This window comes from Drosophila elegans, unplaced genomic scaffold (genome assembly GCF_018152505.1).
Source record: "Drosophila elegans isolate 14027-0461.03 unplaced genomic scaffold, ASM1815250v1 contig_133, whole genome shotgun sequence".
In the NCBI taxonomy this organism is placed as follows: domain Eukaryota; kingdom Metazoa; phylum Arthropoda; class Insecta; order Diptera; family Drosophilidae; genus Drosophila; species Drosophila elegans.
The window spans coordinates 2,236,418-2,263,374 of NW_024545499.1; the positions used below are offsets into that span (position 1 = coordinate 2,236,418).

At 37.0% G+C, this 26,957-nt stretch overlaps 1 protein-coding gene and 1 long non-coding RNA gene across 4 annotated transcripts in view; one reads left to right on the forward strand and one right to left on the reverse strand.

The window, feature by feature from the left end:
• Positions 1 to 26,957, reverse strand: part of LOC108149571 (diacylglycerol kinase 1) — a 58,463-nt gene that overhangs the window by 28,440 nt on the left and 3,066 nt on the right. For all 3 annotated transcript variants that reach the window (XM_041707560.1, XM_041707557.1, XM_041707559.1), the window contains exons 2-5: positions 24,721 to 24,826; positions 8,271 to 8,354; positions 5,612 to 5,694; positions 54 to 252 (exon numbers count right to left, since the gene is read on the reverse strand). In XM_041707560.1, coding sequence (XP_041563494.1) covers positions 54 to 252; positions 5,612 to 5,694; positions 8,271 to 8,349 — 361 coding nt within the window. In that variant the 5' untranslated portion in view covers positions 8,350 to 8,354; positions 24,721 to 24,826. The remainder of the gene's footprint in view (positions 1 to 53; positions 253 to 5,611; positions 5,695 to 8,270; positions 8,355 to 24,720; positions 24,827 to 26,957) is intronic.
• Positions 3,048 to 14,810, forward strand: LOC121466866. Its single transcript, XR_005977032.1, has 4 exons — positions 3,048 to 5,425; positions 5,581 to 5,726; positions 14,383 to 14,491; positions 14,560 to 14,810. It is a non-coding gene; the product is annotated as an uncharacterized LOC121466866 (long non-coding RNA).

Genomic DNA, 26,957 nt, shown 5'->3' on the forward strand with positions numbered 1-26,957 from the left:
CACATACACACGAGAGTGGGTGACATGGGGCGGTGGCAAGGACGATCTCTTACCCTTCGTGTGCGACGTGACTGGCGCACAGGCGGCCGTGCTGCTGATGGCGGCCATTTGATTAAGTGCCCGGCCATGCAGCTGGGCCTGGGTGACATTCGGCTTGAGGAAGGACACAAACAAATGCTTGGCCAGGTCCAGCGGCGCCTCGCAGTCGAGGAAGGAGTCCAGGAAGCGCCGGAACCCATCGAAATCAATGTCCTGCGAAAAGAGTTTGAAAGTATAAATAAAATAAGCCTATCCAATGATTTGTGGGAGTCTTTGTTTTGCCACTCTTTAATGAGCTTTTAGAGCGAACGAATTTTAGTTCGGTCTTAGTTTTATATAAAGAAAAAAACCGCCCAATACAAAATTGTAAAATCTTTCTTCAATACTGGGTGTGAATATACTATAACTCTCTGTATTTGAAACCATTTTGTTCTCAGTAATTAGTTCAGAAAAATTTAAGAACAGGAAACAAACCTTTAAAAAGTTTTAAGCTGTTTGTCCTGAGTTTCATTCACTTTTTTCTCTCTCTAGGAGTATGTAATAAATCTACCGCAGGCCATTCACAAGTGACAAGCTAAAATGTGTGCAAAACACTTGTCGTTGCATAGTTTATCCACTGCCAGCGTCCTCTTTTTCATCCAAGTTTTACGAGTGGTATCGGGTTTGTTGTGTCAGTGAGCAGAGTGGCAGGTGGAGGAGCGAAGAGCTACTTATGCAACATAATATGTTGACGTTATTATGGCGAAAAAAACATTTTGCAGTTGCCGTCAATCGGAGCCTTTCATTTCTCATCTTTTTCTGAGGGGAGGGCGAAGGGAACCAGCGCCGTCATCGACTTTATTACCGTTGACAACGGAGCGTATGATTAATAAATGCTTGCCATATTGTGACACATTCAGAGATGATTTTCTGCGTGGCAAGTGAAGCGCAAGTACATTTATCTCCCGACTAAATAATGGAGCCCATGTATGGGCGGCGGTTCATATTGTTGCCTAATTGAAGGTCAAACCTCACTGAAGCATCCCCGGCAATGAACAACGTTAAGCAGACAGAATCTCTGCTTTAAAATTTCCCATTTTACGCGTGTGGAATACATAATTCTCCTGCCGGCGATTCGAAAGCCATTTTATTTACATTTGTCCAGTGCACAAAATTCCCACATAAATCCGAGCTCAGTCTGGGAAAGGTTCCACTCGGCTCGTACGTGCCGGGGAACGTCCCTCAAGGATCTGGCGGCTCCTTATTTGCCATTTGTAAATGGGCTTGGTAGTTCGGCCCAGTGCCGCTGGGTAGGGGCCCAGTTTTTATGGATGCAGAACGCAACCTGGCTGGATGGGGATCGGGCAAATTACATGTCAACACCACGTGTAATGTCAATACATTGACAGTTGCGGCGCGATGCTTAAATCAACAATGCGACATTGATAGACGCCGGCATCCGCTGACATTGATAGACGTAAGGCCCCGGGCCGCACACGGCAGCTCAACGGATTTTACAGTTGCCAGTTGCCAATTTCAGTTTAGGTTTAGGTTTCGGTTTTCAGTTTGGGTTCCCGGTCGGGGATAAATGCTAATCAAGGATAACAGCCCGACGGAGATGGAGGTGCGTTGGGTGCGATTAATTGCGCAAGAGGCAGCGAGTCGTGTCGCAAGTAATGAAATAATCAACAGGAACTTGGGCTGCCAAGAGAATATATCTATTCTGTTGGAAATATCTGCCTTTATTATCAGACTCCTCACGAGCTGCCGCCCTTCTGTTGCTGTTTTGCGTCGTTTTAAATTTCTAGACATAAAACAAAGTAAACGAGCCAGAGCTGGTAACATTAAGAGTGCTCTGAGGTTTGGGCTGACACTGGCAAACATATTTTGCAAATGAAAGCACCCGATTGGTAAACCAAACTGCTAAAATATTAATAGCAAAATTTGCTTCATTAAACTAGCTAAGAGCATTAATGCAATTTATAGATACACTTATCTGATAACATGCAAATTAATGAAATAACAAAAAAAACTTGCCTTTAAAGCAAATAAACTAAAATAAACTGAGAAGCTAAGAAGACAGACAACTATAATTTTCAAATGCAGATAACTGTGAGTTAAGTAAGTGTGAGGCGAAAAATTGAAACGCTTTTTGATTTTTCCTCTGTATCCTTAACCACTTGCTGGTTTTTGTTGTCTGTTGGATGGCCATAATGAAACCCAATACAGGCAAATGGAGGATTGTACTCGTGTCGTCGGCTGGCACTACACCAGCATCAATGACTATGACTACATAGCTGCGAAGCTACGAGTGCCAAAGCAAACTGCTTAAAGCCGGCGAACGCAAATGGCTCCGACACGCCTTACTGGGGAAACATCAGCATATTGTAAAACCCAAACACAGATACTCACGCCCACATCCACAGCCCCGCACATAAATTACAGCCCAGTCACACACACACCCACAGGCACTATAATAATGGCGCGAATCGCGCTAGCAAAATTTATTTAGACAGCAAGGAGCAACGCGATACGCGTGCGAAGAGCTCTCCCTCTGCTCCTGTTCATTACTTCTCAGAGGCTTCCTTCATTTAACTTGTTCCATATGTACGGTTGAGGCCGAAAAAATAGCACAGTTTTCAACGATTTAACTGCTTAAAACTTTAAACGTGTCAGTTAGTTGGTATTTATTTTTTAGGTTCTTTTTTTCAGTCAACAAAATATTTCTAATATCCTTAACCTTTGGATGAAATTATTTTATGGCCCTAAATTATATATTCGATAGATATCGTTTTTCTTTATAAATAAATAATAACAATTAGTGTGGGGCTATTTAAGTTTAATTTATTTTATTTTAATATAAAACAAATTATTTTATTTCACTTTTCTTGCTACTTTTATCTTTCTCAAAATTTAAAATAACACAAAAAGGAACTAAGCAAGTATTATTAAAATACAAAAATTCTATAATGTTTGAAATGTTTTTGTTTGGTGTGTGCAGTAACGTCTTTTCAAGTGATGCAAAGCTAACCCGTTATTGAGTTTTCATTATTTAGTTAAAATATTAATTATAAATTATTTTAATAATGATTTTTATAACTGCCAGTAGTCAATCAATTTTGCAATCAAATTTTAAATGAATATGACTTTCTTTTCTAATTTTAGGAAAATTTGATTTAATTTTGGGAATAATTGAGTTTAAGCTCATATTTTCCCAAATGTTGTATGAAAAGCACAAATTTAAGGCAATTATTCCTAAGGCCTTGTTTTCCTTGATTTTAGGAATCTAGTTTTCTGAGTGTAATCCATTCTTAAATTCTATACGAATTTGGTTGAATTGACTTTAGGGACATTATTTTCCCTGATATATAGGCTAAAAATTAACAATTCTCTATGCTATGAATTTCAAGAATTCTTGAATACATGAAATTAAACAAGCCCATGTTTACGCGATTCAGACGGATGCATGAAATAATGTACCCAACTTGGCTGCGCCTCACCAATTCACGCATTTAATTTGATTTCATAGTCAACTTTCGTGTGTAAGCGAATACATGACATTGTGTTTATGCACACACATATTTTCCCGTTTCATGAAATAATTGCATGAAGTGGCTGTCGCACAAACACAGTAAAAATAAGTTTTCAGTTCTGCGCACAGTGTTTGGAAGTATTATTTTGATCTCGACTGTATATGTGGCTTCAATCTGGTATTCCCATGGATGCGTTATGTGACGCTATGCGTGAGCGCGTGGCTTAATGAATAAATATTCAAGCACATTTCGGGCGTTCGGTGCGTATGCGTGATATTCATTACACTCTCTAATCACAAACACGCACACAAAGTCGCGCATACGGGCCATTTGGCACTCATCTTCACTCCACTCCGGCAAACATAATCTGCGCTTTGCATTCATTATGCATCGCAGTGTTCGGGGCATAAATTATGACCATATGGGCTCTAAACCCCATTTTTCACCCTTCCGCTTTTAAAGCTCTCACCCATAGTGACCAATTGATGGGGAAAACAGCGGAAAACATATCATTTTTCAGTGCCACCTGACGACAAGCTGCTCTTAATTAACCTTAATTGGAGCAGACGGGCTTTAAGACAATCCTTGGGTAAAAGTTTAATCTTCTGAAGAAGGGGACATGTAAGCAGCTTTTCCCGGAATAGAAAAACATGTTGCCAAGCAGCGTACATCTCGTGGCATCTCAATTCATTTGGCCCACTGAAATATTTACGGGAATTACTTTTGTTCGGAAAATTCCATGCAATGACAAACAGTGATTCCCAGAAGTACTCGAACATCTCCGGCAGCAGTGAGTTCGATATCAAAGTGAATTCCATGGGAATCATTCACTCACATCCGAGTCCCGCATGTGGAAAACCAGGGGTTGGTCGGAGTGACGGAAACTTAATTATACTTTTTCCATTTCGTTACGCTGGGAAAACAAATGATAAACCAGAAAACGAAAGGAAACCTAAGAATGTCTTTCGTTTGCATATGCATCTGGCTTGAATGATTACAAAGTCCCAAATTAAAAATGTATATTACTATGCAAACTGCAAGCCCTCTGGCTCATGTCCATCGTGTTGGAAACGCCAGAGTGATCTGAGCATTGGATTCGCTTGTCCCCGATGAAAGAGCTACAATTTATGCAGCTCCAGCGGCGCTTGCTCCCATCTCCTGTTCCAACCAAATTGATGGCGTTGCAGGCAGTTTCAAATTAATTTAGTGTGTATAAACTTGTCAGGATATTCATTCGGGGACAAGGGTGGCCAGCTCAGTGTCTGCTCTGTTGGGATTCAATTTCAATTTGCCATTCAGGCGTAAACTTGAAAAGTCTGTGATTTATTGTACGTATAAGCAGATTTACTTTCAATCTTTCGCCCCACCTGGTTGCCCTTTTACTCAGCCTTTCTCTAATCTCTATTCTGTAATGCAGAAGCTGTATGCTGTCAGTCCGAGAATACTAAGAAAAAACTGTATCATTTCTAAAGTCAAATTTCTTGAAATTGATACAAAGCCGAGTCAGTAAACTTAACAATTCATTCACATATATAAGACTATTTTCAGGGATTTATATTTGCTATCTTGTTCACAATTGCATTGCTGCTTAAATATAAGTAGGATTAATTATTTCTCCAAATTAATTGTGAAATGCTTTTTCTAATTCGAAATTCAATTGTGCCACAGAAACAATAAATCAGTGCTTTAAAACTCAAAAGAACAATTTAATTAAAAAGTATATTTTCGATTTTTTTAATACATTTTAAGGAACTAACACAAACAATTTGTTATATTTTCTTTCCACATTTAAGTTTCTATTTTCCTCAGTGCGCACATGTGAGTTTCCGTAAGCTCAACCGAATCGCCTTTCGTCGGACTTCCCAAGTCGCCAGGTAGAGAATTAAGTGTAAGACGTAACCCGAGCCGAATCAAACCGAGTCCTTGACTTGTGCTTTGAGTAGGGTCTCCCCTTTCCCGCTCCCTTTCCCTTTTCCCCAATATCAACTCCTACCCAGGCTCTAGCTCATCCGCTTTCATTTAATTGCAGGAGCGGAGCAGGACGTCTTGGCAACACTTACCCCATCCGGAATGCACTTGGGCGTGGTGGCGGCACTCGGCGAGCTGAACTCCCGCAGCACATCCTGCAGCTTTCGGGTGGAATCTGCAAGGTGGAAGACAGGTGAAAGGGTACAGGTGAGCGGTGTAAACCAGGGATTATGCAAAGTTCAGTTTAGCAGTGCTGCGTGGCAGCAGGACACACGTCCATCGCTCGACTGGCTCTTCTGGCACTTCTGGCGCCAGCAAAATGAGTTCGACGTCTTAAGTGGGCCAGCCGAGGTGGACAGGTGTTTTTCCCCAGGTGACGGTGACTTGGGTGGGTGATCTGCAGCGCGGTCGGGATAATTAACTAATGGAAAACAAGTGGTTCGTGCAAGTAAATGCGGGTGGGTACGGACGGGCTGGATGACTTGGGCCAGTTGGTTGACATGCCGCAAATGCCCGGAATAAACTCCGCCCGAATTTTTGCGCCAAGGGTTTTATTAACCTAATGGGAGCTGTGTGTATACCAGTGTACAACCGCAATTGTGCAGAGTATCTGCACTTAAATGCAGCTCTAGTTTCTGTTCCATGGCGACGACAGCTGCAGCTGACACTTTTGATGGCTTTCGTTCGAAGCTGCATCGCAGACTGAAAACAGTTTAACCGCACTCTAATAAGCACCTGCGCCGCACCCATATATCCTGTGGCACGCCCTCAGGACTGGCTACAATCTCAAATTGCTGTACAAGTGCCGCCGACAGATCCAAACCAAACAAAAAAAGACTACCTCAATTCAAAGAACATGGCCGAAGGAAGCAAACTTCGGCAAGCCCAACCTAAAATACCCTTAGAGCTATTGCAAAAATTTAATATATCGTTTTCCGATTAAATAAAATTAAAATCGTAATTCTGAACTGTCAAATTATTAATAAGTCAAAAGAAATTTTTAAAAAATATTACAAATTAGAAAAGCTACATTTAAAACAAATTTTTTTTTAATATTTTATTGTTTTTATTGGGGATTTATGTCATTGTCGTCCAATTTTGATGAAATTTTCGGTTTAAATTATTAAATTTTTAACTATTTGTCGAAGAACTAAAAACAAAAGTTAAAAAACAGCAAACTTATCATTTTTTTTCATTTATTTTTCCGATTGTTCCTATGTAAGCTATATGCTATAGTCGTCCGATCCGGTTCGTTCGGACTTATATACTACCTGCAATAGAAAGACAACTTTTGGGAAAGTTTCATGCAGATAGCTTTAAAACTGAGGGACTAGTTTGCGTAGAAACGGACGGACAGACGGACATGGCTAGATCGACTCTCCTAGTGATGCTAATCAAGAATATATATACTTTATGGGGTCGGAAACGTCTCGTTCACTGCGTTGCTAACTTCTGACTGAAATTATAATACCCTCTGCAAGGGCATAAAAAGACTACCTCAATTCAAAGAACATTGCAAAATCACTTTAAATTATTGTATTCAAGAATTCTTCGGTTTGGTGTTCTTGAACTTTGCCGCTAGCATTTTCCAATTTCCTCCATTAATCATACTAATTTAGTTGGTAAATTTCAAAAAACGTTGAAGAATATGAGAGATTGCTAGTTCTCTTTGCAAAAGTTTCGTGTTCGTGGCGATCTTCTTTGAGTTTAAATTGAGTATTCTTCCATTATCCATGTGGGGCTTTAAAGTCGCCCAGTTCCCCTCCCGGTCTCAGTGTGTCTCTGACTAACATTCTAACATAACTAATATAATCTTTAAGCTCGGCATTCCCGTTGCCGTTCCGTGTAATTCCCTCAGCCAGGCAACCTGAGGAGATGAAGTGAAGCGCAGTGCTCACCCAAAGGTAAACTACTTTGCCATGTCAAACAGCTTTGAATCTGCTGCAAAGAATGCAAACAGTTTCAGATATAACCTACAGCGATGTGGACCTGATGTGTGGAGAGGATGTTGCCTCAAATCGCACTTTAAAAAGATGCGCTGCTTGAGCTTAAGCTGTCATGAGAAAGCTGCTGAAATTGCAGTGTTAACGATGCAAAAATGTAAATGTATCTGCAAGTAGTTAGAAAAAAGTTCATCCAAGTAAGAACTTTCTTTAAATATAAAATTCTGTGATCCATGATCCATGTTTAACCTAAATTTGGTTTTTTGTCATGTTTATACCCTTGCAGAGGATATTATTATTTCAGTCAGAAGTTTGCAACGCAGTGAAGGAGACATCTCCGACCCTGTAAAGTATATATATTCTTGATCAGCATCACTAGGAGGGTCGATCTAGGCATGTCCGTATGTCCGTCTGTTCGACTGTCCGTCTGTCCGTACGTTTCTACGCAAACTAGTCTCTCAGACATCACTGTCCCCAGTTTTTGTAAATTTGTGTAAAACGTTATAAAACTTAAAAGGAAAAACTAATTGTTTCTTCTTTTTTACCTTTACAATGTGCGATGTCGGCTTATAACTAAAAAATATAAAATAATATTATATCTAAATAAATGCAATCCATTGGCTAAAGTGATTTTCAGTGGCACGCATTTTAAAGGGAATGCGCAACACTTTAATTGGCCCATTTATCAGTTCCAGAAAAAGTATAAAAGGCTCAAATGAAGGCCTGTCTAATTGGCCATGGTTGGCATTTCCCCCTTGCAAATGAGTGTTATTGATTAGTGCAATTTGATTTACTGGTTTTCACTTACATGAAGCCAACTCCTGCAGCTGCAAAAATTCGCGCGGCGACAATTTATCCCATTTCTGTGCTGCGATGCCAATATTCATTTTGCCTGAAAATATGCAATACATAACAAATAGTGACAAATTGTAATTTCCATAATAATGCGGAGTGGGGCATTGAGGGGCGACAGACGGGAGTGCGAACGCATAATTTATGGCATTCGCATTTGCATTTCGAATTCGCAATGTAAGTGCCAAACTATCGACAAACACCCCGTACATCGCCACAAAAATACGTGGGTTCTGCGTACGTGATTGTAGCATCGGCAATCAATACATTTTGCATAATGTGTGCGATGAGAACCAAATTGCTTTAAACTGTAATCTCCCGTTTCTACACACGACCCGACCTTTCACACACTCGCACACACATTCTGGCAAATATTTTTAGCCGTTCTCAAGTGGCCATGGACCAGAGGGTCCTGTGATGCCTGTCTAATACAGCAGAACTTCGCAAACACATTAGTCCACATAGACATAGCTTCACTTCGATTACATGCCATTTTGTGGCTTTAAAACGTTGATTGTAATAATTATCATTATGTGGCTTTAATAATTCAACTATACCAAATATCAATAAAGATGTTTAAAACCGTGAACTTGGATTCTTCATTAATTATTATTAATTAGATTACGTGAATATAAAAGAGCTTAGTCATCCTAAGGAATTTCTAAAAAGCTTGGACTTCACAAGGATTTTCGCTGAGCAGACTTAAAGAAGTCCAAGGAAATGGAGATTAAATATAAGTTTCAAAAGCTTAAAGAAAAATAATAATTCTTCTCTAAAATGTTTATCTAAGTTATTTATTTCCTTATGGAGTTTGTTTTCGATATAGAAAAGATATTGATCAATATGATTTTTAAAGTTTGGCTGAATAGGACTTGTTAAACAGTCGGTCATAATCAAATTGTATACAATGTGTTTAAAATGTGCCTTCAATGACCAAACCATTTTTCATTACTTTTATGATAATTACCAACGCATAAGAAATAAGAAAAAAACCTTTTCAATTTATTTTTCCCACGTCTCTTAGTGCCCTTAAGTGCCCAGAAAATATCCCACTTTGAAAACTAGCATATGGAGAGCGTGCCAATGGCCATTAGCCAATTTTAGTTTCCGCCATATGTCTGCCTCTTTGCACGTGTGTGTGTGTGTGTGGGTAGTGTCGCCTGCCGTTTGACACGTCATTACTGGCCTAGTCATCATCATCAACATCAACATCGTCATCATCATCGTTGGGATGGCCATAATCACGTGCTGTGGGTTAATCAATGGCATAATTTCCCCGCGGATTCTCTGTCACAGTTGTGACGTCACGAGAGTTTAAGGCATTTCGGGTAGCACACACACACACACATGGCAATCAAACGCCCACGCACACACAAATGCAGAGCAAAGGCATGTAGGTATGATGTGTCAGCCACAGACAGACAGGCAGGGTATCTATATACGATATATATTATAAAATAGAGGGGGGATTGTTCCTGATATATATGCTTATATTTGTTGGCTTGGCTTTTCTGCGTTCTCAATTCGGTTGGCGTTTATTTTTACTCTCTGGCCATTTAGCGTTTTTATTTATTCATTTCACAAATCTTTCTCTAAAGCTTTTGTCTCGCTGATGTTATATTTAGATGGCTATAATCAACTGATTGGCTAACTTATCATTTTATACACTGCCGAGCACTTAACAAGTAAAATTGCGGAGGGACCAAATGGAGAATGGATAAAAATGGAAAATGATATTTCACGAGCGTTTTCCGTTAAACGCAAAAGTAGTTTGTCCCTTTTAGCTCGTAAAATCTTAATAGAGACTCGTGCTGCCATTACTCTCAGCTCATTTGTCCTTAATGCCCGGAGCTCGTTGCGAGTTCCTGCAATGCTTGGATAATAACCCAATGAAAATGCAAATGAAACTCAGAAATAAATAGTGCAGCATACATGGCTTATGCGCAATCTGAATGTTAATTGCGCCGTTAATGGTGGGTGTGTGTGCTGGTTAGTATTTTTCAGGCATCATCATAAAATTCGCATTCTAGGAAGCTCGATATTTGGATATTCGCGTGCTTTCTGCTCGTAATGGCCCTTGTCCAACGGCCAAACTTCAGTAAATTGGCTTGGACTTTTCTGTCTTTGTTGGTCGATGGATACGCACATCCTGCCGCTCTTTGACATTGGCGTAAAAAAATAACCCAGAGAAGGACGGAAAGAGGGTTCAACGGACCTTCAAGTACTATGCTTTTTATGCTGTCCACATAAAATATTATTAGATTATGCGTTCGCTTCATCCGCACACAATGAGCATCAGATTCCGATTCAGCTTGTCCTCGTACATACATATATGTATATGCTTTTAGTATGTTTGTGTTGGAGCTCTTATTGTTTTAGCCGAAACAAAAACGCCATAAAATCTAGCACATAAATGTCCAACACAGAACCATTTTCCCTTCTTTTTATGCTTAAAATTGGCCCGCCAAATCATTATACTTCAACGGTCCACCGTCCCTCTATCTTTGAGTAGAACAATAATAAAAGTAAATCAAATAAAACAGCAGCATATTGCGTTTTTTATGGCCTTTGCCATTCTGGGCCTGTTTAATGGCCGCCGCACTCTGATCGCAGGCCAAAAAATCAGTTTTTTCCAGCACATCAATAACCATTTTATTTATTCAAAAACGAGATTTCCCTCGCAAGCGAATTGTAATTAGTTAATCAAGATTTATGATTTTATGGAACACTCAATCAAGGCACATTTTAATACATATCAGAAAAGGGTTTCTTATATTTATTATTCAAATAGCTAATAAATATGGATTTATTAATGCAATCTGGAAAATAAATAAAGATTCAAATAATCTTTTGTTGACAACGCGAAATTAATACTCAAGTGGAAGTATTTTTTGCCTATTACAAAAAGGAATGAACAAGTTCGAATTTTACTTCAAATAATATAATAAGAAATGTAATAGAGAAGTTTTTTTGTAAACATAAATATATAAAAGGTTTTTTCAATATTAAATACGCAAATCGAAAATTAAACATGTATTCAATTAAATAAAATTAAACTATAAATACCTTAAATAAATATGAAATGCTAAAAACAAAATTAAAATTAAATTAATTTAAAAATTTAGTGAACACTAAATGCGCAAAATATACATTTTTATATTATGTTAGGCATTATAAAATTATTATTAGTAATTTTGCCAAGCCGAAGCTTATAAATCTTTAAAGCAATAAGAAATACTAAATATTATTTTGTAGTATTATTTAGTCGTTCGTTTTAAAATAGTGAAAACCGTAAGTAATTATCTATTCCTAATAAATAACTGTGGGCATGTAATGAAATAGTAATACAAACACGCTGGTAGCGTATACCCTTCTGCAAGGGTATAAAATGGGACATTTTTGGTTTAAGTAATTAAAAGGTCGTAAAATCTTTTAGTAGCTGTCGGTTAAGTTTTGCCTCGAATCTTCGTCGCCTAAGTAAAATGAACGGCAAAAACATGATTTTCCTAAGCAATACATTCATTCAAAAATATTTTGAACCTCTTGTTTTTCGTGTTTTTTATAATATTCATTTTAAAAGGTGTCCAGTGCACCATGCGAGCCATTCTGAACATAAAAGTTTTAGTTAAAAACTGATTTTCATCAAATTGTTAATTTTGTGCTAAACTGGTCTTCAAGTTTTCAAAATAAACAGGTCTTAAGTCGTAATTTCGGTGTTTCTATTTTTTCTAGCCCATAAAAGAAGTCCCACAAAAAATTGGGGGACACCCAAGTAATGAAAGCGTAAGCGATTAAAAAACAAGCAGGAAATAAAGTACGGATATCAGTGCTTTACGTCGAACAATTTTTTTGCGAGTCATAAATTAGTTAAAAGGTAATCATAAACAAATATTTTATTTAAATAAAAAATTTAGTTTCTTATTTTTTACTCTAATATTGGAATTTTTGGCAACTAGTTTATTTGTTGTTTTAAAAACTTACTATTTAATTGCTATTATTTACTATCTAACGAATATTACGAAAGCAATTGCGCCTTCTTTTCTTTTATTAGTTTGGCAGTCCAATTTGTGTGACAACTGACCCTGTCCCTGATCGAAATGCGAATTTCCCTACAGCTCGGCTTAATTTTATTTTCTCAGATAGAATACAAACTTGAATCTTATCATTATTGTTCCATATTTAAACGAAGTAAAACTACTCTTTACTAAATTTACTTACTTTTGTTTGTTTAGCTGAGATTACTTTGTTGACAAATAAAAAACTTTAAAAAATTCGTTTCTTAATCATTTTACAACTTAAATAATTTTTAGCATTTTTGTACTTGGTTTGGATTTGATTTCGATTGGTACTTAAGTTACGTACTTTAAGTACGTAATCGACTTTTAATCAATACCGATTGTATTTGTTTTTTTTTTAGTGTCGTATTCTACACGAGTCCTAATTTTTTATATCCTTAAGATTAGTATTTATCAACTTACAAACTGTTTCAACTATTTGCCAATTAAATAGCATTCTTTTAATGTAACCCCAATTGCGAAACATTTTAAATGATAAAGGAGCTTTGTGTCGAACTCGTTCAGACAAGAGTGCAGTATATAAGTAATTTAAAATAAATTGATGTCAGGTCGTAAATATATTATTTGGCTCCATCACGAGGACATGCAGAACCAGCACGGTTTAATTATTTAAGGCGTGAATATATGCAAAGGGATATATGTCCGTCACCAAACAGAGCTCAAAAAAGTCTGAGACGAATCGCGTTTTAATTAACGTTCCTGATTTGATCGGCAAAAATAAATCCAACAAAACAGCGCAAACCATGCATAAAGTCAAATATATTTTCAATCGATTGCTCTTCCCTTTGGCATTCATGGCGTTGAGTGCGAAAAATGTTTACCTCGCTGAATATGAATGGCAACGAGTGTTTGCTTTTAATAAATTGACATTATTGTTTATCTGATGCGTGGGTCGTGCACTCCCAGTAACTCTCTCCATTGTTTTTGGCTGACAATAATACAAACAGTCAGTGAAAGCGAAAAAACACACTGCAAGATTGTCAATAAGGAGTGTGCACATAGTTCACTCGCTCCCATTTTATTTTAGTTGAGTGCACATCAGCCGGTGGCTATTTGGATGTAGGATCGTGAATACTGTCAGCGACAATGCTCATCAATAGCCATGAGGGAGGTACTGAAAAACTTCACAAAACTTTGCTTTAAAACTTTTTTGTATAATTAAGAAAGGTTGATTCAAATAAAACTCTAATCGGATTGGCATTCAAGCTTTTATGATAATGTTTCTGGTTTAGAATCAGGCGATAAATTATGAGGATAGAAAGCTTAGGTCTCCAGCTAACCGACATAAGGTCTCATTGTGATCATGTTAAAATACAATATTCTTTCGTTTTTTGTACTCTTGCAGATAGTTTTGGTCGAAAGTTTGTAACGCAGTGAAGGAGACGTTTGCGACCCCCTTAAGTATATATATTCTTGATCAGGATCGGGAGTCGATATAGCCATGTCCGTCTATCCGTCTAACTGTCTAATTTAATACCGTTTGTGAGCTTAGTTTAAAAGCTAGCGATTGAGCTTTCACAGTTGTCCTTAAACATATGTACTATGTCGTCAACATCCTATAGTGCACATAGGAACAATCGGATATAACATGCAAGAATTGAAGATATTTCGCGCAGTGTAAAAGCTATAAGCGCGTGCCAATAGCTCCCATAGAAACAATAGGGTGAAATCGCTTAAAATTGTATACTTTTCAGGATATTTCGCGCAGTATATAAGCTATTTCGGCAAAGTCTGCAAGGGTGTTAAAATTTTGGCTTGCCAAAGTTAGCCTCCATCCTAGTTTTAGTTTTAAACTCTGAAATTAATTTCAAACATTTGAGAAATGAAATTCTAATATTTACACATTGAATGTAAATTTTTAAAAAGTTTTAGGCTTAAATCAGAGCTTGTTAGACTTTAATTTTAATTTTATTATTTTCTCGTTAAATTTAAATAAGTTAATTTTTAAAGACAAGTTGTTAAGTATTAATTATAAAAAACTTTGTTTTGCAGATTTGAAGGAAGCAAAGTTTGGCAAGTCGAAGATGATATTCAAGTTTGCAGCCATTTATTATTTATTTTAATATTCTATACAAGGACAATTGCCGATTTTTATGCAAGTGTAAGCATGTGCTATTGAATTCTATATTAGACACCATGTTTTCTGAAAGCACTATACAAAACTGTTAGCATACTTTTTGGGGAGTGTGTCAACGGAGCTGCAGGCTTGAAACCGTGTTGCATGTGGCACATGATGCTGCCTGTGTGGTGGTATGCGGTTTACCCGTCTGCTAAACGCCGTAAGCTGACGGTTTAACTTCCCACATCGATGGTCAGATGCGAAAGAAAAATAGAACGATTATGTAAGAAACAACAACGAATTTTTGTTTACTTTGTATATATATTTAAGAATTTTATTCATAACCGTTGTAATAGTCTACCTTTTGTTCCCGTATACCTCCCCAGAAACAAATTTCGCACAACAGGCCCCGCGGAATCGAACTGCACTTGGTAGAAGAGACCGGACATATGTTGCACTAAATAAACACGAGAGTGTAACGCAAAAAACACGACAGTCAGAAGCGGAAGGGAAGCCCTTGAGCAATTAAAACTAGTGATATATGATTGGGCGTGGCTGTCGTATAAAATGCAATTCTGTTTCCACTGACTTTGACAGGGCTGACCACGAATGTCTGCTGAGTACATCCAACATATTTTTATACCCTTGCAGAGGATATTATAATTTCAGTCAGAAGTTTGCAACGCACTGAAGGAGACGTTTCCGACCCTATTATTGATATATATATTCTTGATCAGCATCACTAGAAGAGTTGATCTAGCCCTGTCCGTCTGTCCTTCCCTCTGTCCGTCCGGTTCTACGCAAACTAGTCTCTCCGTTTTAAAACTATCTGAATGAAACTTTCCCAAAAGTTGTCTTTCCATTGCAGGTAGAATATAAGTCGGAACCAGCCGGACCGAACGACTATAGCATATAGCTCCCAAAGAAACAATTTGAAAAAAAAAAAATAAAAAAAAAATTATAACTTTGCTATTTTGAATTTTTTTGTAGTTCTTCGACATTTAGTAATGCTAAAATATTTCAAAATTACGGTTTAAATTTCATCAAAATCAAAATCGGACGACTATAACACAAAGCTCCCATGGGAACAATAAAAATATTAAAAAAATTTGTTTTTTAATTTAACTTTTATATTTTGTTTTTTTTTTAAATTCTTTTTGGCTCATTAATAATTTGACAGTTCAGAATGACGGTTTTAATTTGATTAAAATCGGTAAACCGATATTATATAGCTGCCATAGGAACTTTCGAATAACTGAGCAGCAAATCATAATGGCTTCAATGATTTAAAACATAAACGCATGTAAATAATAATTTTAATGTTTGCAAGAATATTTTAGCAATAGCTGCAAGAGTATATGAACTTCGGCTTGCCAAAGTTTGCTTCCTTTCTTGTTTTCAATAATCTCCAAGTGTTTTTCAAAGATTTTAATTTTATTTTAATTTTTTTAAGAGAAGGTTGGTTACACAATTTGTCTCTATTGAGAACAGTGGGAACTTAAAATGATAACCCTTACTTACAAATTTAAATTGAAAAGTTTCTCTATAGATTGCTTTACCAGAACTAAGGATAAACAAGAATCAACGACAATGTAGAGTGCCCCGACTATTAGATACCCATTACTCAACTCAGTTACCAAACTTTAAAATAAATATGCGCCCAGAAAAAAATCGGGGCTTAGGTGGCGCCATCTGCAATGACGTCATAATATAACTTTATTGCGTAAAGTAATGGTTCATAGGCTCTTAGAGTCATTCTGTTGAGTAATAAAGCTAGGTTACGTTTATAAACTATGACGTATAACCGTTTGAGGTCCAAAAAGGCAAAAATCATTTTTACAACTTAAAATAATTGTTATTTAAATAATATTATATTATAAAATATAAGAACGTTTAAATTTTTATATTAAATATATTTATTTTATTTATTAAGTTTTTTTGTTTTAAGAGGTATTGTTTGATTTTTATTATTTCTTTCTATTATACAGATTCAAAATTGGTGAATATATAACATAACATTTCAAGGACAACCCTATGCAGGCAAGGTGGAACGTAGTCAAATGAGGTTTTAATAAGTTTTTTGGAAAGTGAGCTGCATATTTGAACTTCTACAGTAGTTTTAAGCGTACAACTTTTCTCCTAATACCCTGTACCAGACAACGCTGGTCACGTACCGCAGGAACCACGCTTAAAGCGTGGCGTCTGGTCGCGTCGCTTTTTGCTTTTTTGCACACTTCCGCTTGTCAAATGAAGGACCGGAAGGGAGGGGAATGGCGACGGGGAGCCACAAAGACGGCGACGGAGAAAGCGAAAAGCTCGCTGTCATTGTTATTTCGCTTCGGTACAGAACGGCTGTATTTGCAGCAGGGCTATATAGTTCCATAGTTCCACAGCTCCTTTATCAAATGCTGGTCATGCACAATCAGCTGCAAGACTGGAGGCGGTGCCAACAAAGGGAGATGACAACTGTTTCTGGAGGGGACGAGACTGGGGATCCAATACACAGAGCTCCCGCTTTTGTGACAGCAATTGAATCAAATTTATTGTCCGCATCCGATGCCATGCAGTTTCCACTCAACGTCGCGAACCCATTGTCAGCGTGGTATGTAATGTCACGTCCTCTTTTTACGAGGATCAAGTGCACAAAGTATGACGCCGAAGCGATTTGAAATGAAAAAATTAAATATAAATGAGATTCGCGCGTGGATTTGGCTCTAAGCTTTGGACCAACACCATGCGATCAAAAATGTCAATAGCCCCAGGCAAGTAGCATTAAAACCATCCATTCGAAATAGAAATATTGTTTGGCAAAAAAAAAAAATAAATAAAAGCTCACCACATAAATTGAAAATCGATGAGTGAGAATGTACACTCATTGATGTATTTAAAAATGGGGAATACTGATTTTTTGGGTTTTGTTAATATTTTTCAAGGTTTTAAATACCCTTTTAAATAACAGTTTAAATAAATATTTTTTAATGAACTCATTTCATTTGAAGTCTATTTAAAGTTGATTAAAAAAAGTACCAGTTTTTTATCAAATTAAGAATAATGGGTTATATTTCTCCAAAATATGATTTTATGTGTTTAATATTATATTATAACTCGAGTACAAAAACACTAAGTTTTAACAAATAGCTGATAAAACCTACGGATGTCGAGGATTTGGAAGGTATAGCTTCGCACAATTGACCTTTGTTTGCTTTCAGTTTTCCAGTGCCGTGGTCATCATAAAAGGTTTTCCGTTTTCCTTCGCCAGCTTTCACCTCTCACTTTAAACTGGGCCAGCCGACTGATGCAGAAATTTTCGTTCTTTGTATTTCTGCACGATTTAATTGCTGTTAATTGGCCAGCTAAACAGTTGGTGTTACTTTGTTTTATTGCCAGCGTGATGGAAACAAAAAAGGAGAGGCGCTGGGTGTTCGGCCGAGGGAAAACTTTTAATTTTATTTACGTAAAAAGACCGACAAGTACGTGCCATGAATGCGTAATTAATGCTCGAAAATGTTTTATGCCGAAAATAACTCCGCCAACAAAGTCTCCTATTAAGGGCAGCAGAGGATGTCTGCCACGGGCAAAAAGGAAGCACGGCGAAAATTGCCGGCAACGCCAACCCATAAACATAAAAGTAGGCACCAAAGCTGAACTCCAAGCCTCGTACCCTAACTTTAACCCATTTGCAACCCGATTTCCACGCTTTTCCGTCATGTCATCCTCAAAAGTAAAAAAAAATGTTAAGCACATTCAGGTCTTCTAATTTGCAGGAAAAGACATAAAATATTAAAAATTACTTTTCCATTTCAAAAATATTATTTTAGCAAAATACAAAATGTAATCTTTATATAGAACATATATTTGGGCACCTTAACTTCATGATTGACAATCAAAAAATGATAATTTCATTTGCTTATTTAGGTAACCGTGTTATGGTTTTTCTTAATCTTAGATACATTTGGGAAGAATACCTAATATTAAAAGTAAACTTACATAATACTTATTTTAAACGTACAAAAACCGATTTTTCCTAGTGTTTGGATGTGTTAAAATACATTTCCGCCCGCAATTCTGTAGAGGTTTCCCTCCGGCGAGCGAACCCTTTGACTTTTCACTTTGATCGACGCCCGGACAGCCTTCAGTGGAAATTGATGACGCTACACCTCACTTGCCCCCGTTTTCCCTGGAGGCGATGCAAGATTGGGAGGTGTGTTCATGCTCATGAGTTGCTGAATATAATTTCTTGAACAATAAAAACAGTTTCGTCTTCGATAAACAGAAGCGTGCTGGAGGAGAATGGCCGGTGATCTATAAAAATAGACAGGCAAACAAACAAATCGATGGCTGGATTGAGGGACGCTCGCGTCTTTCGGCACATACAAAAATACAGCATGATCTTATGCTGACCTTACACATTTGCCCCACCTGGTCAACTAAGCAACCAGGGCAGCTTGGTCAACGGGGATGACAGTTTTGGAATTAAAATAAATGAAATTCCTTGGCTATCAATGATTTAGTATACTTAAATTTTGAAAATATTTTCCTTGCTTTCTTTTAAACAAAAAAAACCTCCTTGTGAGTTAAAAAAGTAGTGACGATTGCTACTTAAACAGTTTCTGGGAAAAATTAGAGGAAATTTTGTTTGCTATCAGGCGTTTTTCAAAAGCCAACTTGTTTCCAATTGTAAGTCAGAAGTCGGAAGCCGTTGAAAATGGGTGCACTGTACTCCTCCGGTCTCTAAATTTTATTATTTTATATTTCCACCCGAAATATTACTGAACCAATTTATTTTTAATTAGTCTTAAATAACTCTTTCAACTAAAAGATACATATAATAATTTCACAACAAATTAGAAATGAATTAATTAATTTTTAATTTTGTAGCTATTTTCACAATTTTACAAATATTTTACAATTGTATGAAATTGCTAAACATGTTACTTTTTTTAATGGCTTTTGCTCAATAATTTTTGAAAGCAAGGAAATTCGAAAACTAATTTTTAGTCATTGCATTTGGCACAATTATGTTACATTTTATACTCTGCTCAGAAACTATTTGTAAAAAATGTTGTTCCAATTATTAAACTTTTTTAATGCTTATAATGTATAAATTTATTGGGTAGATCCTATTAAGGAATTACATCAGCCATATTGTTATGTTTCATTTTATTTCTCTAATTTGTTTTTCATATTTAAAAAAAGTTTTATTTTTGGTCATTTCTATTGGGAAATCAGAAATGGACCGCTCAAGAAACACGGAAATCCAAGCGGAAAGCAAAACAAGAGCCTCGCGAGGCAAGGGAGAGCGATTTGATTGAGTTGGCACAATTAGAAAGATTTCCAGATTTGCTCGCTTTGTTTGAGTTTGTTTTGGTTGCGGTCTTAGCCGCTTCCCGAACTCGTGGATGTTTACACGGATGCCACTGCTCCTTTCCCCTGCGGTTAAATATTTGATGAACTGAAGTGGAAAATTTGAACCAATGTACTAAGCAAAGTGTTTGAAAGGGCGGAAATCAAGTGGCTAGGGGCTGGACTCTTTAAAAGGCGGTTGCCCTGAATATCCTTTTTCTGCCGGCACCAGAAAGTCATTTAAGCCGGGCCACGCCCCTCCATTCAGCGTGACAGATGAGGAATAGCCGCACTTCCTAGGCCAGTGGCCAAATCGATTCGGATTCGTTTTGGCCTGCAGCAATGCCCGCACTTACAACACACGACCTAAAATAGCAAACGCTTTTTGGCTGCCCCAAATTACAAACGCACATGGATAGGGAATATAAATCTGTGTGGTATCTCGTAACCGATTGAATGCATTGAGAAAAGTAATTGACATTTAAGGAAATACAAAAAAAAAAAATATATATATATATAAATATAGTTGTATTGTAATTTTAAATTGAAAGACTATTATATATGTTTAGCAAAAATTATATATTAAGCACTACGCAACGGGATTCATAATTAATAAACGTTTATTTAGAATCATTTCAGAATTTTTTTTTTTAAATGTTGATTTTTCAAAAATGTAATCTAGATGTTAAAATATGAAAAATGAAATTTTGTAAACTGATAACATAACATAACTAATTAAAAATATATGTATGCCCAATCAAATATTTCCTACGCAAGTTTGAGCAAATCTAAAGTTAATCCAATTATTTTAAGATGGCATTTATTGTAACTGAGTAAGTCCAGAAAAAATATCAAATGGTAAGTTCCTCGAACTAGTTTGTTTTCTCAGTGCAGAGTACAGCATATAGCACTCACCACCCGGGCGGCCTCTGACGTCAGAGCCCCTTTCGACCGCAGCGAAAATGGCTACTGAAATGTTGACGTCGATGGCGTTGCGAGTAACGGATTTGTCTCTGCCCTGTTATTGTTTAACTCACAGATACTCCTGCCAGTGTGTGCGGGTATCTGTGCGGTTTATTGACATTCAACGGCGAGTGTGCGTATTTGTTTTGGTCAGAGCCAGAGATAGATGAAAAATTGATTGTGCTTTACCTCAACAATTAGGCAAGCTGAAAAAACAAGCCCAGTACTTGGCACCGTCATTCATGTGTGTCAATTAAGGGTTCTCGGCGATTGCACAATGCACCCGCCGACATCATCGTCATCATCGGAAAAGTGGGCTGGAAACATTCTCGGGTTGCCACTGGCGACAGTTGGCCAATATTGAGACGGAATGCCTGACACATGTAACAAATTTCGAGCACTCGAAACTCGAATAAATCAAAGACATGACAAAATATTGAAGGCTTTTTTTCGCATAATTGGAGTGCCACGCGTTGGCAAAGGCAAAGCCAAGCCGACTGGAACAAAATGCAAGGACGGGGCAACTTAGACTGTCACTTTTGATAGGCTAAGTGTGAATGCCAGAGGATGAGTAGATTTATCATTTCCAGAACCGAAATCAAAGAATAAAAAGTTGACTTTTATCACTATGGACGGCAGTAGCGAAGATGCGCACCGGTAAGCGTGCGCAGCGATGCTACTATATAAAGCCGCAATGTTCGAAGTCAACTAATAGTCCGAGCTTAATAAATGATATATCAATCCAAAGGTATCACTTTTATAAAAGTTTGTGCATACTAAGAGTCTTAGAAAGTCACTTAACTTTCGAGAAATGAGGGCGAAAGGGCGAAAAAATGGTTGTCTTATACTGGAGCTTTATGGATCTTTTGGGCTTTAAATGCGCGTCCAACGACAAATATATTCAACTAACAAGACAAATACAGCATTTTTCAAATGAGAACGTTTTTCTGTTTTTGGTTTTTATGTGCGTATCAAAGCGATGTATTTACAGTATTAAGCAGCTCGACCAGAAAAGCTTTTGTTCTGACACTTTTTGGAATGCCACCAGCTTAGTTCAAAAAGTTCACACGCCTACAACTTCCAAACGACTAGAGCTACGGTTATCGTTGACAAGGTATTGTTAAATGCCATTTACATATTTATTTATTTATTTATATATTGTTGCAATTCCGATTGATCCAATGGGAGCTATGTGATATATTCGTCCGATTTTAATCAAATTTAAAAAGAACTAACAAAAAAATTTAAAAACAGCAAAGCTGTGAAATGGTTAAGTAACAAGGCTGATTTTATTGTACAGCTTTGTGCCGATTAGGAAACAAATTAAATAAAATTAAAGTAATTATTTTATGGTAAAATAAATAATAGTCGTCACAAAATGTGATATTAGAAGTTTTGGGAGTTCAAGGTACGATCTTTACGCTAATTTTACCTCGTCAAAAGGTGTTTTTGTCTGTTGTATTTCAGTCCAGACTTATAGATATTTTACTTTCGGTTTTTTTTAAGTCCAAGGTAGAAATCAATTTTTTAAGATTTCGAACTTCGTAAGTAAACCTTTTTGAGAAAATAACTAAACTTAATTGGAAATTAGTATTAGGTGTACAAGTAGAAAACCGCCGTTTGTTTTCATAGTTTGAGGCTTTATTGCGTAAAAATAGCTACATACTGATTATTCAAAATAGAGAGCTCCTGTGATGGATTCTTGTTGTGTCTGACAAGAATCTTCATCCAACAAAGCCTCCAAAGCTGCATCTTCAAACTTTTTCACGGGACCCGGCCGATCCTTGACTTCCACGTCATAATCACCATTTTTGAATTTCACGAACCATTCTCGGCACGTTCTTTCACTGATACACGACTCACTATATGTTGCTACAATCATTCGACGCGCTTCAGCAGCAGATTTTTTCGAATGAATCGCGAAAAGCAAAATCTCCCGCAAATTACGCTTATTCGGTTCAAATTTCGACATCTTCGCGCACCAACAAAAAAATGGACAATGAGAATAGACGAGCGAGATGATGTAGAGTTGTTGACCGATACCTAAGCTTGCCATGTGATGCTTCTGATCGAAATTCCCTCACCGACTTCCAAAGGTGGCGCCACCCAGTGGAAAACGGCGGTTTTCTACTTGTACACCCAATAAATTAAAAGACTGCAATAATATATGCCTTATATTTAACAACAAATAATTTAGCTTAAACAAAATCATGAAAAATAAAAAGATGTTACATTAAAACTTTGCATCAAACATTGGGATAATCGCCTTGAAAAAAATGTTGTACTTTTTGACATACGAACATGGAAATGGGTTTCGATGATGACGCGTTTTGTTCCCGATTTCGTTGGGACACAACGTTTTGTGCCCATTTTTGCACACACTCCCTGTTGCAGGACGATTTTTTACAGAACGTTAACCCAGAATGGCACATCCCGAAACGGACTTTGGATTAGTGGAGTCCTTGTGGCCCGCCCATTTGCGAGGGCTCCAACCTCCACCACTCACACCCCAACAAACTCACACACTTTTGTCGGGGCTGTCAGAGGCCGTTATCACATATTGCCGTCACTTTGTGTTCGCCAACGCCGCTATGTTTGTGGCCGTGCGCAATGCGCAAGCCCTCTTATGCCAAAGGTCCTGGTCCGAGTCCTTGTTCGCATAGTCGCATATTCGCATAGTCGGATAGTCGGATAGTCGCATATCCGCGTGTGGGACATGTGCAAATGGCAAATGGTGAATGGCAAATGCCAAGTTGGTCAAATCGTTTTCGCACATGAGCCTTATTTGCATCTCATTAACATGCGGAGCTCTCGAGCTCCAACAATGGCTGCCGTGTCATTTGCGCTGCTATTTATATTTCTATTCCCGCTTTTCAATATGCCATGGGTCGGATAATTATTGCACTATAAATGGAATATTGGCGGGCCACGCCTAATGAGCATGTCCTTCAATGATTGACATGAGATGGCTGTGTGTGCGGGTAGTTAATGTCACATATTTTGATAAATTGTTTTACGACCATAATTTGTGCAACTTTTATCGCCTTTTTGTAATGGCTTTCCTATTAGTGTTTTATGTGCCGTAAAAGTAGCCCCACAGAACACGCATTCATCATTATGTTGATAGTTGATAGAAGTGGCAACAAAATGAAATTAAATTATTTACACGGCTCTCGACGGGCGCCTTTTGCATTTTATGACAGCGCAAACAGCCCGCACTCTTATTTATTCAGCATTCTGTTGAACACGCGCTCAAATAATTTATGTTTGGCATAACCTTTGGGGCCGCCGGCAAACAGGGGCAAACAAGGGTTAACAGCCATGTCCCAGACAGAAACAGATACATATATACCTTCAGATACGCTGAAAAAACAACTGTTTAAAGAAATCTAAAAGCGTTCAGTTCTTGAAGAGTTTATCTTTGAATAATTTGAAGATCCTTCAAGAAAGTTTATATACCTTTGCAAATATTGCGAAAACTAAATTTTCTTTTAAACATCTACATTTCGAGTTGTACGCCTATATGTTTAAAAACATTAAAGCTATGATGATTTTTAGCTCAATTTTGTCAGCTGTATGAAATCGTTTTCCGATGGGAGCTATATGATATAGTCGTCCGATTTCAATCAAATTTAAACCGTTGTTATCAAATAACAAATCAGTACTATATCTCAAAGAACTGAAAAAAGAAAAATAAAAATAAAACAGTAAAGTCGTCCGATTTTGCAATAGGAAGACAACTGTTAAAATGGTTTCGGGCAGACAGCTTTAAAACTGAGAGACTATCTTGCAATTTATTCCTAATTGCGTGTCATGAAGGAAAGTCAAGCCCTGTTTAGTACAAGTCAAACTCACTGTGTACAGATGGAATATACGAGAATATTGGTCTCCGAGGGTGGGTACTGTTTACATTTTGATGAGCCCGAAAGACCGAATTATTTGACTATTTGTACGTATTTACATACCTTTGCGATGCTTCTTCCGTGACGCTTCAACAGAAAGGGAGTGCGACAGGGTAGCAAGCCGGAAAGATTCGGAAGATGGGGAGCTCCTCCGTAATATTAGTTCATGCTGCAAAGAAATTAGCACACAAAAAGTCAGCGGAAATTGTGAGGAAATCTGGTGAACAAACATCAGATAAGGCTAAGCAAACATTCAATGTTTGCGTCGTGAATTTTGCTCTTTGTACTCAATCGTTTTTCCGTCAAAATTAAACTAAGACGGTGCTTAACGTTGACTGGTCCAAAGTGTTAATTGCGATGCCCAAACAAATTAAATAATTAATTCGACGAGTTTACTTTTAATCAAGGCATACAACTTATCCAACAAACACTGCAGAATCTTGTGTTTACTCATGTCCTAACCCGGTGATTGCGTCTTTGAAGTTTCTCTGAGTTTCAGAATTTGCACTGCAATAAATTTATCTTAATATCCAAGCCATGTGGAAGTTTTGGTCGTCTGAGAGCATTTTTCATTCTAATGGAGTCGTCTGCACTATGCTAGGAAAACTTTTCTCTTTTGCACCACTGAAAACAATGCGAAATTTTATATGTATGTAGGTAACATATGGCCGGATGGTTGCAGGTACACATATGGTATAAAAATAGAAACTATGTTGGGAAATCTATTTATTGACCAGGTATAATAAGATTAAGAATTTTTTTTTATATTATGTTTGTGTTTTTCTAAATGGCTTTCTTTGTTATTTATTATAATTAATATTCAAATCAATACTTGGTTAAAAATAACAGATATTGTGCCAATTTGGTTTCAATACTTTTTAAAGGTATTTTTCCGAAATCCAACTTAAAAAGTGCTTATAAAAAAAATCTAACATAAAATGCCCATTTTTAATTCCATAAAACGAACACTGGAGATAAAAATAGTAAGTCCAGGTAAAGATTCAGTTATTTTCGAAATTGATTTTAAGGTCTTAAAGCTTTTTTTTAAATTTAAACAAAATTGAACAAAAGTACAACGCATTTAAAACTACACTGATCCGTTTCAATTTTAATATTTTTATAAATAATTGGTATATTGTAATATTAAATCATGTTATTTAATATGCGTTGTATATAATATTATGATTTTAATTTTAAGAAAATAAATAAATATGAAATTTAAAATATTGGATGCCAAGCCGTATTTTCTTTATCCGTGTGAAAATATCTCGAATTTCTGGATCTATTAGTTTAACCGCAACTGTAACTTTATTCGTTCGCCTTCCATTTAGTTCTGTGTCCCATGACAGAACACATGTTTAACATTGTGAATAGTGCACAACTTTGACATCAAACTTTGTTGTTTAAATAAATTTTGTGTTTCTCAATGTGTGAAATTGAAATTATTTCGGCTCAAGACCCCCAAAGAGCTTGGCCAAATGGAAAATGGCATTTTAATCAAGTTTCAAGGAAGTTCATTAGTAGAACGGCGTAATTTGAGTGTTTGGCTCAGTTCAATAGTGAAGCCAAACTTCGATTAGCCGCACTTTAGGGGGCGATAAGTCGCTACCATTAAATGCTCGTTAGTAGTCATTGCCATATCTATATCTGTAGCATTCGACAAATTATCTGCCAGTGCGTCGTTTGCGTTGGTTCTCTAACCAGAGCTGGGCAAACAAAAAACTGACATGAATGAAATTTACAGAGCGCCGAATGGCTCTTTTTGGTTGCTTTTTGGTTGCTGCCATTACACTGAATAACAGGTCAATTGCAACAGTTTCCAAAAAAACAACATTATGTTTTGATGCAAAATTTTCTAATTTTGTAACATAAATAATTATTTTTCTAATTGAATATAATTATTGTAATTTAATCGTTTGAGGCATGAAAGTCCGACCCTTTTTTTTTATTGGAAGAAATTAAAATAATGTACACTAAAATTTCATAATTTCTTGATTTTTATTAAACAGTGATTAGTGACCTTAACATTGCATGGGAAACTATAGAATAATACATATTGTACAATTCCAGAACATTTATTATAGTTCTTTAAAAATATATTGGGATTTGGTATGTGGCCTAACAACAAGTTTCGAGTTACAAGTTTTTCATTGTCTCATGAGCCATTGCTATGGTATGAGACTAAACTTTACTTTTGTTGTGCAGTGTTATGAGCTGGGCCGCATATCTTCTTTGCGTATCGCGTATCTCACCGCGGGCGAGGAAAATTAGAGGAAAAGGGAGGAAAAGGGAGGAAAAGC